The sequence below is a fragment of the Anabas testudineus genome, chromosome 8 (genome assembly GCF_900324465.2).
Source record: "Anabas testudineus chromosome 8, fAnaTes1.2, whole genome shotgun sequence".
Lineage (NCBI taxonomy): Eukaryota > Metazoa > Chordata > Actinopteri > Anabantiformes > Anabantidae > Anabas > Anabas testudineus.
This window is the reverse complement of record NC_046617.1, coordinates 4014390-4028241: the sequence shown is the minus strand read 5'-3', so window position 1 is coordinate 4028241 and position 13852 is coordinate 4014390. Positions and strand designations below refer to the sequence as shown.

Below are 13852 nucleotides of genomic sequence, written 5' to 3'. Positions count from 1 at the left end.
CTGCTGAGTAAACTCAGTGAAGTACACAGTACAAGAGCACAATAGCTGGAGGTGAGTCGAGTCGAAGGGCCACTCTTCATTCTGGCCTACCTGCAGGTTGGTCCACAGACTTGGATTGCTCCAGTAAATGCTCCTTGGCTTTGGCAGACTGGGACAAGACTGTGGCTAGAAGCTGCAATTGTACACACACACACACACACACACACACACACACACACACACACACACATACACACACACACACACAGACAAGCACACAAACATATATGCATTAACATGGATATAAACTAACTTAGATTGTGTTCCAATTAAATCAGCATTAATTGCAGAAAAAGCTATAACTAAATAAACGCTGTGTAGTGCTAACTTTAATCACAAAGCAACATTATCATTTATTTTGAGCCCAAAGTCTAAAATTCACTCTCCTTTAACTCTCTTTCTTTGTCTCCTCCAACTCTTTAGTAAAATGCCTTGTTCACCAGTTGCTAGCCAATTTAGTCTGTGTAGTGGCAATCACAACCAGTTTATGTGCAGTGGGTTTATTTTTTACTGAAAACAGCTGCCTGGTGTTGCTGGAAATAGAGTTCATAAGATCAGTGAGAGTGAATCGAGACAGTAAAGTTTTGGGTCGTAAAACCAAAACAATGTGGTAAAAGCTAAAATGCTTTGTGGAGCTGAGTCAGGTGGTAACTCTCAGCGAGTTTGGGACTATAAGCAACTACTTTTACATTAGCCATAAATAACACTTAATAACAACAGGCACAACACATTTATTTATTTAGTTCTTTAAAGCAAAAGTAAAAAAAGATAACTGCTTAGACAATTTGTTGCCTAGTGATTCAGAAATGCTAAATACCATTGCTATAACCTCCATAATTCCAAATGAGATTGATTTATAATAATGAATACTTATTGATCCCCTTGGGGAAATTTGTAGTAAAAGTTCTCTGGGGGGAAAAAGGATGTATGCTGACGTTTTGCTACATGAATCACATTACAACCTTGGTTCTCAAGCATTCAGTAGGAGCAGTGCAATACAAATCTGACTAGTGCTGATGAGAATTGAGTGAGACACAGAGAGGACAGATGTTTTCATTCAGTCTGATGCTAATTCTGCTGTGTGGATGTTCTAAAAAGTGTTTTGCTTGCAGTTTCTTAAAAGAATGCCTCCTGAAAGTTTCTGATGTGCAGCTGGCTGTGTGTATAAAACACTTCTTGGTATAGATTTGCCAAGTACTTGAAGCTCTTCTTATATCATGATATTACATGTGATATTGACTCATTTGGCGATTCTATAACACATCCAAGATCTCCCCTATATGTTCAACCAGAGTGAAATATGGTGATATTAAGTCTTTCATGCATAGTGGTCACTACAGTGGTAAGCTATTCAAAAGCTGTTCTCTTATATATGCATGTGTTAGGGTTAAGGTTAGTAGGGCCATGGAAAATATTTCTCTGTCTTTTTGTAGAAAATCCTAGAAATTCAGCAGTTAATTCTTGCTTTCAGAGAGTATCTATGATTAATAATTGTTCATTTATATAAAGCTGGAAAGGGTTAATAAGTGATGTCAAAGATTTACCAGTCTACAATTAAGCAAACAATCTACAAATGGAGACACTTTGAGACTGACTAACATCATGTGTCCATCTACAGTAGGTAAAACATTAAACAAGCAGGGTGTCTATGGCAGGACACCACAAAGGAAGCTGCTGCTTACTAAAAAGATTATTACTATTTGGAAAGAACACACAGCACTACATCTGGTGTAAAAATTGCACATATCATCATGAAAACATTATCCCTACTGTAAAGTATGGTGGAGGAAACGTCATGATTTGGTCCTGTTTTGATGCATCAGGGCCAAAATCCACCTTTTGGAGTGGCTAAGTCAGCCAGTCATTATTTTACAGTAAGGTTTTTATGGTTCTTCACAATAAAGACACATAATATTTGTTAATACTTAGATAAAGATTCACACACACATTCACAGTCACATTTTATGACAAACAAATGCAGAAAAACAAGGTTCACATACTTATTCTCGCCGATTCCAAATTTCCCCAATTTTGAGTGGGCAGTTCATATAACGGCAACATCCTCTGTCCTTAGACACTCCAATCGCAAAGATTTCTGAGCAAACCTTTTCCTTCTAACCAGTCAGAGATGACTAATTAATTCAGCTTGACTGTTTTTTATTAAAAATGTTATTCTTTTAGCTATGCTAAAATATTTATTAAGTGCATGTGTGTGTGTTACCTTAACCCCCTCAGCCTGTGCATGGAGGATGTGTGTGGCACTGCCGGCACTCTGACCACTGCCTGATGACCTCACACTTGTCACACTGCCAGAACTCCCCACACTGCTGCGGTCTCCACCTGTAACACACACACACGCGCGTACATACAAAACATAAAAACATGCATTCACACATGCATGTAACCGCCAAAACAACATGTACAGATTTTGTGCATGCCAAACAGACGGATGCATATGTTCATACATACACACACGCGCAAAGCAACGTGGTAACAGGTGTGGCTCTCCATTGAAATGCACTGGGCAACTTGTGGTTGCATGGACAGGACAGACAGACAAGTGGGCAACAAACACAGAAGTGGTGTAAACAAGACACACATTTTCACACACATACTGTTGTTCTTTCACTCTTCTTTTCTTTCCTTTCCTTCCTATGTTGTCTTGTTCTCTTTCACACAAAAATGCCTCGATACATCCAGCTGGAAAGACACACAGACTGTAGACTGATGCAGATGACTGCAGTCCTACACAGAAGGTCACTGAGTTCAGCTAAGCTTTGGATGGAGGGATAAGCGGGACATGGGAGACTGCCAGGAGCAGGTCAAAGAGTATCTGAAAGCCTTCAAACATAATAACTTTGGAGCTCTGGATGGATGTATTCTGTTCTTAGGAGAAGTGTTTGCTGAGTGGATGTCAGATACTGTTCGAGCCTTGGGCAGAGTATAATAAGTCCGGGGTTAAGGGCTCAGCGCAGCACGGCTTAGTTACCTGCCACTGGCTTGCGCAGTACCCAGATCTCTTCGTTGGAGCCTCCATGGGGCCCGCAGGATGGGGTAGGAGAGCTGTGAGGACTTGCCTCTGAGCCGCGACAACCTTCAACACAGAACACCACTGTTAGCTGCTAACCAACCCTAAACTGACCTAGGAACCATTGCTAACCTCCTATCAACAATTAGCAGCAACAGCTTTTCTTTCTATTTTGGGTGCAGTGGAAAACTATAAAACAGTTACTACAGTAAATGTAATAGTAACATATTATCACCTTAACAGTTAATTTGGTGTTAGCTTATTTATATATATGTACTACCAACATTCACTTGGAGTTGTGTTTCTAGCTACTGAACCCGAGACATTTTAGTCAACTGTTCGCTCTCCTTTTAGCTCAGCAACGAGAAACTCTTAAGTTCATCCCCTACATTCATCATGAATGAAAACACTAAGGCTGAAGCAAAAGCCGCATTCCTCCAAATCAAAATAACAAGCTAAAAGTGGCTAAAAAAGCTCCATAGATCTGTGGAGAACTGCAGAGTCTAGTGTTCTCAGAACAATTAAAAACAGTCATCTGATGTATGTTCATATGAAATACTGACAGGTCCAGCCTTAATGCGAGACTCAAGCTTGTATTAGCTTTTAGTTTAGTTCAAATCTCTGACTTAAAGAAAGTAATAATATAATCATAAATGTAAGTTATGGATCACAAAAGTAAACTATAAAATTTATTTACAGCACATTTAAACTATTTAGAATTAATTGTTACATACAGTAATTCAACTTTAGTATCAACTTTACTTACTTTCCACAGCATCTAAAATAAGTTCAAATGTGGGGTGGACTGGACATTTTCACTAACGCTTTCAGTGCTATGTATGATATTTGCCGATCAAAGCAGATTAAACAACTACAGACTTCACTAACTAACTAAACGTGTTGTTGACTTTCACCGATTACTGTGGTATTCATTTGGATGTTAGTAAATAACCATTTATCATCAAAAAACACAATCATGATGTTTTTGCTGATTTATCTCAACGCAAGAAATCATTTGTCATGGCCAAATTTGTACTGTAATCTATTTTCTGTAGGGCGTTTTAACTGTATATTTTAAGATAGTGAGGTAGGGATAGTTAAATTAAATCCAACTAATTTGAAAAAGACTAGGGCAGTAGGAGAGCAGGGAAAGGAAGGTTTTATAAGGAAGTTTCAAAGTCACTTACACACTAGTCTTTCATTCTTCCAACACACATACACAGAAATAAAACAGCATATATATATATAGATATAGATATATGAAAACATTTATATACCCATAATACATAAATAAATCTGTAACATGAATATTTGTGCATATACACATATATGCTATAATGTACATACGCATACATATATAATGCATCCATAGGTGTGTGATTATATATGTAAGCCTTGTCAGAATGGGGCTGCTGTAGTGCATTTGGAGAGTTTCATAAACCATTATAACCATCCTAATAAGGGTTTATAAATGGTTTATTCTGTATGTGTGACCAACAGTGCTCCAGAAAAACACACATTAAAAAGTTCTCTTTGCTTTAATGTGATGCCACAGCTCTTTCTTTCCTGTGGCCATTTTGCATCCCTCCAAGTGGCTTCAGGCAAAAAGACCTTGGACTTAACTTGAATCATCATCAGTTGAGAAGCTTCATATTTTCCTTATTTTGGTTGCTGAATTCCAAATTTTTGTATAATATGTGGCAGGAGGTTTATCTAAATAGAGTTTAATTCTCCTGGAGGAAGCAAAGTGGTTTTGAGTGAAGGTTCCAGTTCACAGAGTAGAGTTCACCGTTCAGTCAGTACTGAAAACCTTACCTGAAAAACATTCCAGCTGACATTTCCTAACAATTCCTAACAATGTATTTGGGTCTCCTATATAACACATTGTAGGAGACACTAACTTCTTACACTTAATAACTAGAAACCTTTGCATGTCATGTGATACATTATTTCACCATTTACTTCTAATATCTTGTGACCAGGAATGCCTGTTTAGTTTGAACATGAACTTAAATGAAACCCTCCACACACACACACACACACACACACACACACACACACGCACGCTGCTTTCCAGCACAGGGACATTACAATAACTTTTTCTGCTCTAAAGTCACACCAAAACAAGTCATCACTCTAAAATGTGATGACTTCCTGGAAAGCTGTGTCCACTCAAGTAAGTGTGTAGTCAGATTTAGGTGCCCACAACATTAGTAATCTATTGCACAGACGCACACACAAACATTGAGGGTATGCTGTAAATGCAAGGTGGGTAAAAGTGGGGTAAATTGGTCAAATGGGAAAAAAAAACCCCCAAAAAAAACACCGAACAGAAACCACGCTTATGTGGTCAGGACAAACTTGTGTATTGGGGATGTGGATAAGAAAGTAACAGGTTCATCCTAGGGGATGGGAGACTGGTGATATACATGGTAAGAGGGAATAAAAAGGTGAAAATAGGAAGGAAAAAAACTGCTAAAATAAAAGAACCAAGACATTAAACCAAGTCTCAACTCCGGTAAACAGACGGGAATTTTCGATCTATTCTTTCTTAATTGAAAAAAAAGTTCCAAAAGATGTCTGAAATGGTTGTATTACTCCCAAACCACACCACTCCAGTAGCTTTACTTTATGTTTTCTCCATCCTTACAAAGCTCTAGTCACAACACCTGCATGAAAGCTATGAGGCTATGAGGCTATGAGTGCTGATATTGCTGTATACTGTAGAAATAATACAGCAAGAAGCAGAAATAAAATAATAATATTATTTAATGGAGATTTCAAGTAAAACGGGCTATAACTACAATGTATTGTACATTTTCACTAATGCAACCGAAAAGCATTAGAGAAACAGGAGGTAAATTAGAAGTGAAGTTCTTGTTATGGTGTTTTTTTAATAGTCTCAGAGGTTTGTTTCCTTTTCCACTGCATACATCTGTTGAGTGTGCAACAATAATGAGACCAGGACCAGGAATAGCAAATCACCTAAACACTTTACACTCCTACAATGTATCTAAAATCTAACTCTGGCTCTCAGTGATGAAGATGAACAACAGCAACAACAGAAAAACAAAGGTTATACAGAATGAGCAACACATAAAATTACATAAATAATGATCCGTAACAGAAAAACTTTAATGGATGTCCTCCAACAATTAATATACCAATCAGAATCTTACATGACCAATCAGAAATAGATTTTTATACTGGTAGGTACTTAATGAAAACACCAATGGAAAGCATCCCTTGAAGTTTTAGTTTCATAATAATAATAATAATAATAATAATAATAATAATGAAAAAGGGGGTGTGTACCTGGGGCAGTGGGTGTGTCTCCCTGTGGGGTCGTCACAGGCGACCTGTTATAGCCAAAGGAAGTGAAAAGTGGAAGCAGTGGCTGATGGGAATGTGGTGGAGGAGGAGGCGGTGGAGGCAGGATATGGATCTGATGGAACGTGGTGTCGTTGCCGTTGACTACCGCGTTGGCAGGGGCAACCGTCGCCGGGGGAACCAGCGGTATCTTTTGAAACTGTTGAGTGCAAATGACTGTGCTGGCCAAACCTAGATAACACCCACCGTGACGACACACACAACCAGCCAACAGTGAACCACCGCCACGTGACAAACAAACAACACAACAGAATTACACATAAGAAAAGGGGGGAAAAAGAAAATTAAAAACAAAGGCTGAAATTACAAAAGTAAACAAAGAAATTAAAGGACATGGCTTATGTCAAAGGTGGGAGGACAGAGAGAAGAAGAGACTAATGTAGGCGTCCTAGAAATGATATGAATGAGTGGTGATGGATGGTGAAACTGGGATGGATGAGCATTAGCTGATAGGAGTGACCTTTTTACTTTTAACATGTTTGAATCTTCCAGTCTTATAAATGTAGAACAAGGCAATATGTTCTTCATATTACATGTGCATATAACAATGTGCACTTGTGTGTACAATCTACACCCTCCAGTGGGATAGTCTTACAGGCTCTCCTTCATTTGAAGCTAAATGTCTTGCTAAGTTGTTAAACCTAAACCGACCTCTATCCAACATAACCCAACTTGAGAGTAGGAAGGTTCCTCAGCTAGTCATCTCTGGTGGTGATAGCCAAGTGTCAGCCTCTTGTACGCATACTTTCAGTAAGACTCCATAACATTAATGCAATGTGAACAAGCCGCTGTCATCCTTCTACACAATACAGTGTTCTGCAGCAACATATTTCTCATACAATCTGATGTGTGATTGTAGCTCCAACAGTGTGACTGTGTAAATGAAGCTCAGACAATCAACTTGTGTCCAATGCTACAGCAACAACACAATGCTTACTTTTCCTACGAATATGGCAGCTGCCACAAAGCTCACCTATAAGATAGCTGTGACATATTCTGTACATAATCTACTATACCCACACATAAGAATTTATGTGAGTGATAAACTGGCGAGCTGACTAGGGTGCACAGTAACTCCAAAATGACTTGTGTATTAGCCTAACATGGATCAGGCAGGTGAAGGTGAATTACATGTCCTGCAACTGTGACAGTTTTGTACTATTGTAATATCATACAGTATAATACTGGGTCTTTCTGGTAGTCTCCTATACTAATTGTGAAGACTGATATAAATACTAGGATTGATCTAATTACCAGTGTGGGAAAAAAATTTAATTAGTTAATGTTTTAATTGGCGAAGTGTGTAAAATGTAGCATCCATGTTAATGGAAAATGGAGCAGAAGAGAAGTACAATACATGTAGAACACACTGACTGCAGTGGGCTAGTGGGAAAGAATAATAATTAAAAATTGATGGAAAAACATCTGAGTAAATAAAATCTCTCAGTGGAACAGCTGCTATACCCCCCAGGTGTGGTGTGTGTGGATGCGCTCTGGCAGTGATTAGTCTGTGTGCTTGTGGAAGCTGAGTGGGAGTGCTCCAGCTGTTTTTTTGTACTGTATCTGCAGGACAGATGCAGCCATAATAGCACTTTTCTCTAGCATGGAGCAGGTTCCACAGTGGCAAATTACAAAAGAGAAAACGATGACATGAAGGGCTGAGCACATATGAAAGGAGATATAATATGAATGACATAGAGGTGACTAGAGGAGGAGAGGAGTTCTGTGATCATAAGGGATAAAGCAGACAATCACATAGAGACAGGACCACAGACTGAGACAAGCAGGTGTATTGCTTTACAGAGAGACAGACGAGATGGGCAAACAGGCCTGCCAGACCTACAGACAGACGCCAACAGACAGTTAAAAGCAGCTGAGCCTCTTAGTGGATGTGCAGTTATGTGATGGATGTACAGTAAATGTGTGGTGTAGGTATCACCCAGAAGATTAACAGCTCATTGTACTGACATACATGTAAAATGGAGCAGGGAGGTTAAAGAATGAGCAGAGTTCCTAGGAACAGCTGATGATCCGCTGTTTAGCTTGCCTGTATAGTGATGAAAACACAGAGATCATACCTACATCTTTGACACACGACACTGAATCACAAACTATTTTGACACTTTAAGAAAATATTTTTAGCTTTCTAATGCCACCCTTGGGTTTTTTTATTGATATGAAGCTAACGCAGCAGTTAAATTAGCTCAGCTTAAACAAAGCTTGGAAAACAGTGGGAAACCTGCTGCCTGTAGCTACATATTTAGCCTACAGGTATTATTCTCTTCTTATGTAACTCACAGCAAGAATGCACATGAGCAATTAGATTATTTATGTATCTAAATAACCTGTGCTTTCATCGTCAGGTTGAACTCCTAAAGGCTTTGTGTTTTCATCCAGGCAGCTGCAGTATTGTTACACATTCTGGTCAAAGTGAAACTACAACTGTTCACAAACATCAGGTTTGGATCCTACCGTCAGCAGGAACGCGGTGAATGTTGGTGCCACTGTGCTGCTGGCTGACTGGTGTGATTTTATTCTAACCTGTGATTATCCATTGACTACATTTGTAAGTTTTCAGGACTGTTCTTCTGCTTGATCATTTCAGATTTGCGGCTGTTTCACTTTTCTTCTTCTTCCTCTTCTTCTTCCACGCTATTCTTCTTCTTCTGTAAGTTGGTCTTCTGTGTTTACTCCAAATACTGTGTCATATGTGTATTAAAATGTATTCCCATGTTTGATTTGCTGGCATTTTAACACACAGTCAGCTTGGCCGCAATGTTAAACTCCAGCACATGCGCGCGCACACACACACACACACACAGAGGTAACCACACACCTGTGCGCTTGCTGATAACCTCCACCATGGTTGACGGGAAATAGCCGACTCTGTCATTTCCTGTTCGGTTGTCGTGGATACAGCCTTTCCAGCGTCCATCAGGGTGCTGCTCCAAAACCTGTCACAAAGATACGTTTAAATTTCTTCATTAAAGTTTTGTTTGTGTGAAAAATAAGAGCACAATTTCACCAAGCTATGATTTAGAGCCATTATTAACTTTCCAAAAGTCTCTGCACAAGCCTGAAAATCTTTAAAGAACCATCTGTTTTTAAAGTGAAAACAGAACAAACAAAAATGCACTGGGAGCTGTCTAAAATTCCCTGAGTCAGTCTGTGAAGCCAAATTGTTCATTCAGACCCTGAGGGAGAAAGAATAGGCACGGCTTGGCTTCTTCTTAGTGCAAAAAGTACCCGAAAGCTGCATAAATGCTAATAAATATTCATGAATGGTGGGCGGACTGCAACGTACAGTGAAAACATCTTTCTGTAGAAGATATTCATAGTAAATGAGGGAAACCACTTATTCTTGCATATTCATTGGTAATAATAACTCTCTAAGTATATCCTTCAAAAGTCAAAATTCATCTGGGTAATATTATTCCAAATAAATGAGCCAGATTTTATGGGAATAATTTATTCAAGCACCTTGACAGTACAGCATACTGCTATCTGAAGTATTATGGGACATTCAGGTACAGATGCTGGACACTCAGTAATTGCACTGTCTCATGTAGTTAGGTTAATATGCAACAGTGCACCCTGCAGCTCCCTCTAGGGAACGGACGAGGGGCTGTGCTTTATTTAAGGGCTTTCTAAGGATCCACCTGTGAATCCTCATCTGCAACTAATTATTCTTTTCAGTACTTCTTCATCATTAACAGATGAGGACACATTTTCTATTGATTTACTGACTAATCATTTCAGCTCCAAATGTCTGTTTGTGAGCTCTGGGAAGGATTGAGAAATACAGGAATGCAAAACATAGACATTCATTCAGTGTGTGTGTGTGTGTGTGTGTGTGTGTGTGTGTGTGTACCGTAATAACGTCTCCTGCTTTAATGTTGAGGCTGGTCAGGTCATAGTTATTGCAGTAATCTTTCAGAGCCCGAACCTGAAGGGCTGCTGAAGCATCTGAGAGACAGAGAGAGACAGCTAGTTATCCCATAATTTACAGTAAACGTACATTATTATGTAATTCACAATATCCACAGTATGACCAAAAAACAAAGAACGTTTACAACAGTAACAAAGAATTTAAGAAGAGTGTCCTAAATCAAGAATGTTTCACAACCACTTTCAATATGTAACTTTAAAACAGACTGTGCCACCGTTACCTCATGATGGCATCTTTCCTGCTAAAATAATCTACACATTTCATACTGTATGTCCTGATGTTGGGAAGCACTAACAGAGTAGTTTGGCACTTTGTTTTGTATTTTCGTCTAATTGCTTGACTATATCTTTATATTTGGGATACAGGTATTAAAGTGGTGAGGATTTTCTTTACTAACAGATGCTGAGCTATTTAATGAACTAATTTAACCTTATCTACATCATTTCTAAATGTGAGGCTAATTTCCTTTGTTGCTCTTTACATTAATTTCGGTCCACTTTGTCACTGATATATAATAAATATATAAACTGACCTGCTGTAGTCTCTAGTCCCCCTCCACGCCTCCTCTCTGCCTTTCCCTCCCTCTCCCACCCTTACACCGTCCCACCACCCTCCAGCCGACGTACCTCTCAGCAGTTGTTTGATCTCTCTGCTGGCTTGTGTTGCTGTGAATTGGTAGACGATATCCAGCGCAGTCTGGCTGTAAGTGTTCCTCACCGTGGCATTAATACCACTCTGTCAAAGCAAAAACAATCATGTTTCTCTTCGGTAATTGGTGATTTTCAATTAAATTAATTATTATTATTATTTTTACATTAAGGCATGCGTACCTATTTATACACACAAAAAAACGCATGATATTGAGCTTCTCTCTATACTAATTAATCCCACTAGGGGTGCAGTAATCTACCAGCATGTCATCAGAAAACTAATCCACACACGCTCATTCTCTGTAGCCGTTCAACTACTTCCAGCATTATTCTTTAACCATGACAGGCTAACACTCAGGAACAACATGACATTTAGATCTGTTGAATCAAACATAGGCTGTATGAACAAAGACAGGTTCAGACCCTTCGGGGCCAAAGACTGTTAACCTTTGGCAGCAAAGGGAAGTTAAGGCGCACACGGTCATTCTGCTCCTTTGCTGTAAAACGTGAGGATGTAGGGATTTCTGAGGGTTTAACTTTTTATCTGTTAATACATTAGCTGGGGGAAAACCTATTTTATATTAGTGGTATTGCAGTTATGATATATATGTATTATATAGATAGATATTTATAAGTTCAATCCTATATGTACTGTATCTGTGACCATGTTGACCAAATTTGGTTGAAAGTCACTTATTGGTGGGGGGGTCTGCTTATTATATTAATATATGTATTTTTGGATTCAGGGTGGGTAATATGTACAGTACAAGTCACAATGTTCACTTTTTGTCTTTAAAAATATTTGTGCAATTTTACAGTATGTTTAATCATATTTGGAAAATATTGTCCTGCTGATGGGGCTCAGCTCTCCATTCAATGTTTAGGTAAATGATCTTGTCAGGTCCATGCCACACATGCCAGACCCCATCTAACTGGACCCCATCTAACTGGACTCCATCTAACTGGACCCCATCTAACTGGACCCCATCTAACTGGACCCCATCTAACTGGACCCCACTTTGTTTTGCTTTCATCTGAACAAAGAATGTACTGCCAATATTCACTGGGCTTATTTTCAAGTTCTTTGGCGAGTTTAATGCCGTCTTGTAAGCAATGGTTTTCTTCTTGGATGTCATCTGTAGAGACAGAGTTAATACTGTCTGCTCAGTCACTGAAACTCCACAGATAATCCAAGAGCCAAGTCACAATCACTTACTCTGTTCTTACTCCTGCTCAATATTTCCTTTCCTTCAAGGAAAGGAAATATTGATCAGGATTCTTTCCCTGTTCCCTTTTCCTGTTTCCCTCGTGAAATTCAAATGGGTATCATTACATTTGACAGATAAACTGACAGTATGTATGTATGTTCATGTTTTTATTATAAATAGCATCATAACATAAAAAACATTAAAACACTAAGATGTACAGACAGTAACATTTTCACTGAATCAACCTGAATGTAAACTCTTCTTTCACAATCAAGTGATTGTGCTGAATGTTTTCAGTAAAGTTCCACTTACGTCCAGCAGGAGTCTCACTGCATCGGTCTTGCCACAGAGGGCTGCTTCGTGCAGGGCTGTACCCGCTTTGGTCTGTCTGTTGATGTCAATACCTGCCTGTATCAACAGTCTGATCCACGCAGAGGGCAGGAGAGAGGGACAGAAAGTGACAAGTGTGACAAAAGATGACAGGGTTGGCCGAGCACGAGAAAGAGAGAGTGACAAGAGGGGAAGAGGGGAGCGAGACAGTCAAGAGAGAGGAGTCTCATATGGAGACATAATGCAGAAAGAAGAGTGAAATCATGGTGTACTGCACCTGATTTAAAGGATAAGACTGATGCGATTGTGTATTTGTCACTGTCACCAAAACCAATCAATGACCAAAACCAACAATTCATCAGTTCACTCACATCTGGACAGTTTAAAGCTGCAAGTCTCTGGTCCTGAGGTTTCCTTTCACATTAGGATTAATACACGAATGGTGAGTTTGTGAGTATTAAAAGCACACGGGGAAAATGTATGTGGAATAGACTAAAAACATTTTTGTCATCATGGCTTCTCTGTCTTTCTATTAAATTAGATCTGAAAAGGAGAAGGAAGGAAGAGAAGATGTTATATTTAGAGGCACCCATGTTCACACTCCTTTGCCTTTTCTGCACTTTGCTGAGGAACTGATTGAATTTAAAAATGTACTGTAGTAAAAATAATAAAGTCTAATCTCTCATTTGGTGGAATGTGCTGCTGTGCAACTCTAATATGAGCTCAGCTGCATCATGTCTGCTTTTATTTCTGTAAAACTATTTGATATAATAATTTGATATAATTCATAAGTCTGAGTGGAATGTGTGAGGTCCCACATTTCTCAGCATAGTCAGAAACAAGCCATGAATTCTCCATAGAGCTCCGTGGAAAATCATATTCATATACTTGAGTTTTGAACATTCCCAGGAGTCACTGTAAAATTAAACAACTTTAGAAAGACCAGGACTTCTCCTAAAATCAGAAGAAAATGTGTTGAGGCCAAAAACCCAGAGGCTACTCTGAGAGCTTTCAGAAGTAGCCTCTAAAGACAACGAAAACTGCTGCTTCAGGCTCAACGTTGCTGTATAATATTCTCTCCTTTATTTACATAAGTGTCACTTTGTCTCTAATAAACAGTAAAGGAATACTGTATGTCTCTATATGTGAGGCTTTGGCTTTTCTGCATGTTCACAGTAAATACAGAACCAGACTGATCTTTTAATTGTCATTTTGCCAGAAAATGACATAAGGAAGATAAAGTGCAATTCATCAAGAA

At 38.9% G+C, this 13852-nt stretch overlaps 1 protein-coding gene across 3 annotated transcripts in view; it reads right to left on the bottom strand.

The window, feature by feature from the left end:
- Positions 1 to 13852, bottom strand: part of caskin1 (CASK interacting protein 1) — a 78602-nt gene that overhangs the window by 14664 nt on the left and 50086 nt on the right. For all 3 annotated transcript variants that reach the window (XM_026346817.1, XM_026346825.1, XM_026346809.1), the window contains exons 7-14: positions 12577 to 12685; positions 11033 to 11141; positions 10329 to 10423; positions 9294 to 9411; positions 6383 to 6628; positions 3029 to 3133; positions 2261 to 2379; positions 91 to 172 (exon numbers count right to left, since the gene is read on the bottom strand). In XM_026346817.1, the coding sequence (XP_026202602.1) occupies positions 91 to 172; positions 2261 to 2379; positions 3029 to 3133; positions 6383 to 6628; positions 9294 to 9411; positions 10329 to 10423; positions 11033 to 11141; positions 12577 to 12685 (983 nt within the window). The remainder of the gene's footprint in view (positions 1 to 90; positions 173 to 2260; positions 2380 to 3028; positions 3134 to 6382; positions 6629 to 9293; positions 9412 to 10328; positions 10424 to 11032; positions 11142 to 12576; positions 12686 to 13852) is intronic.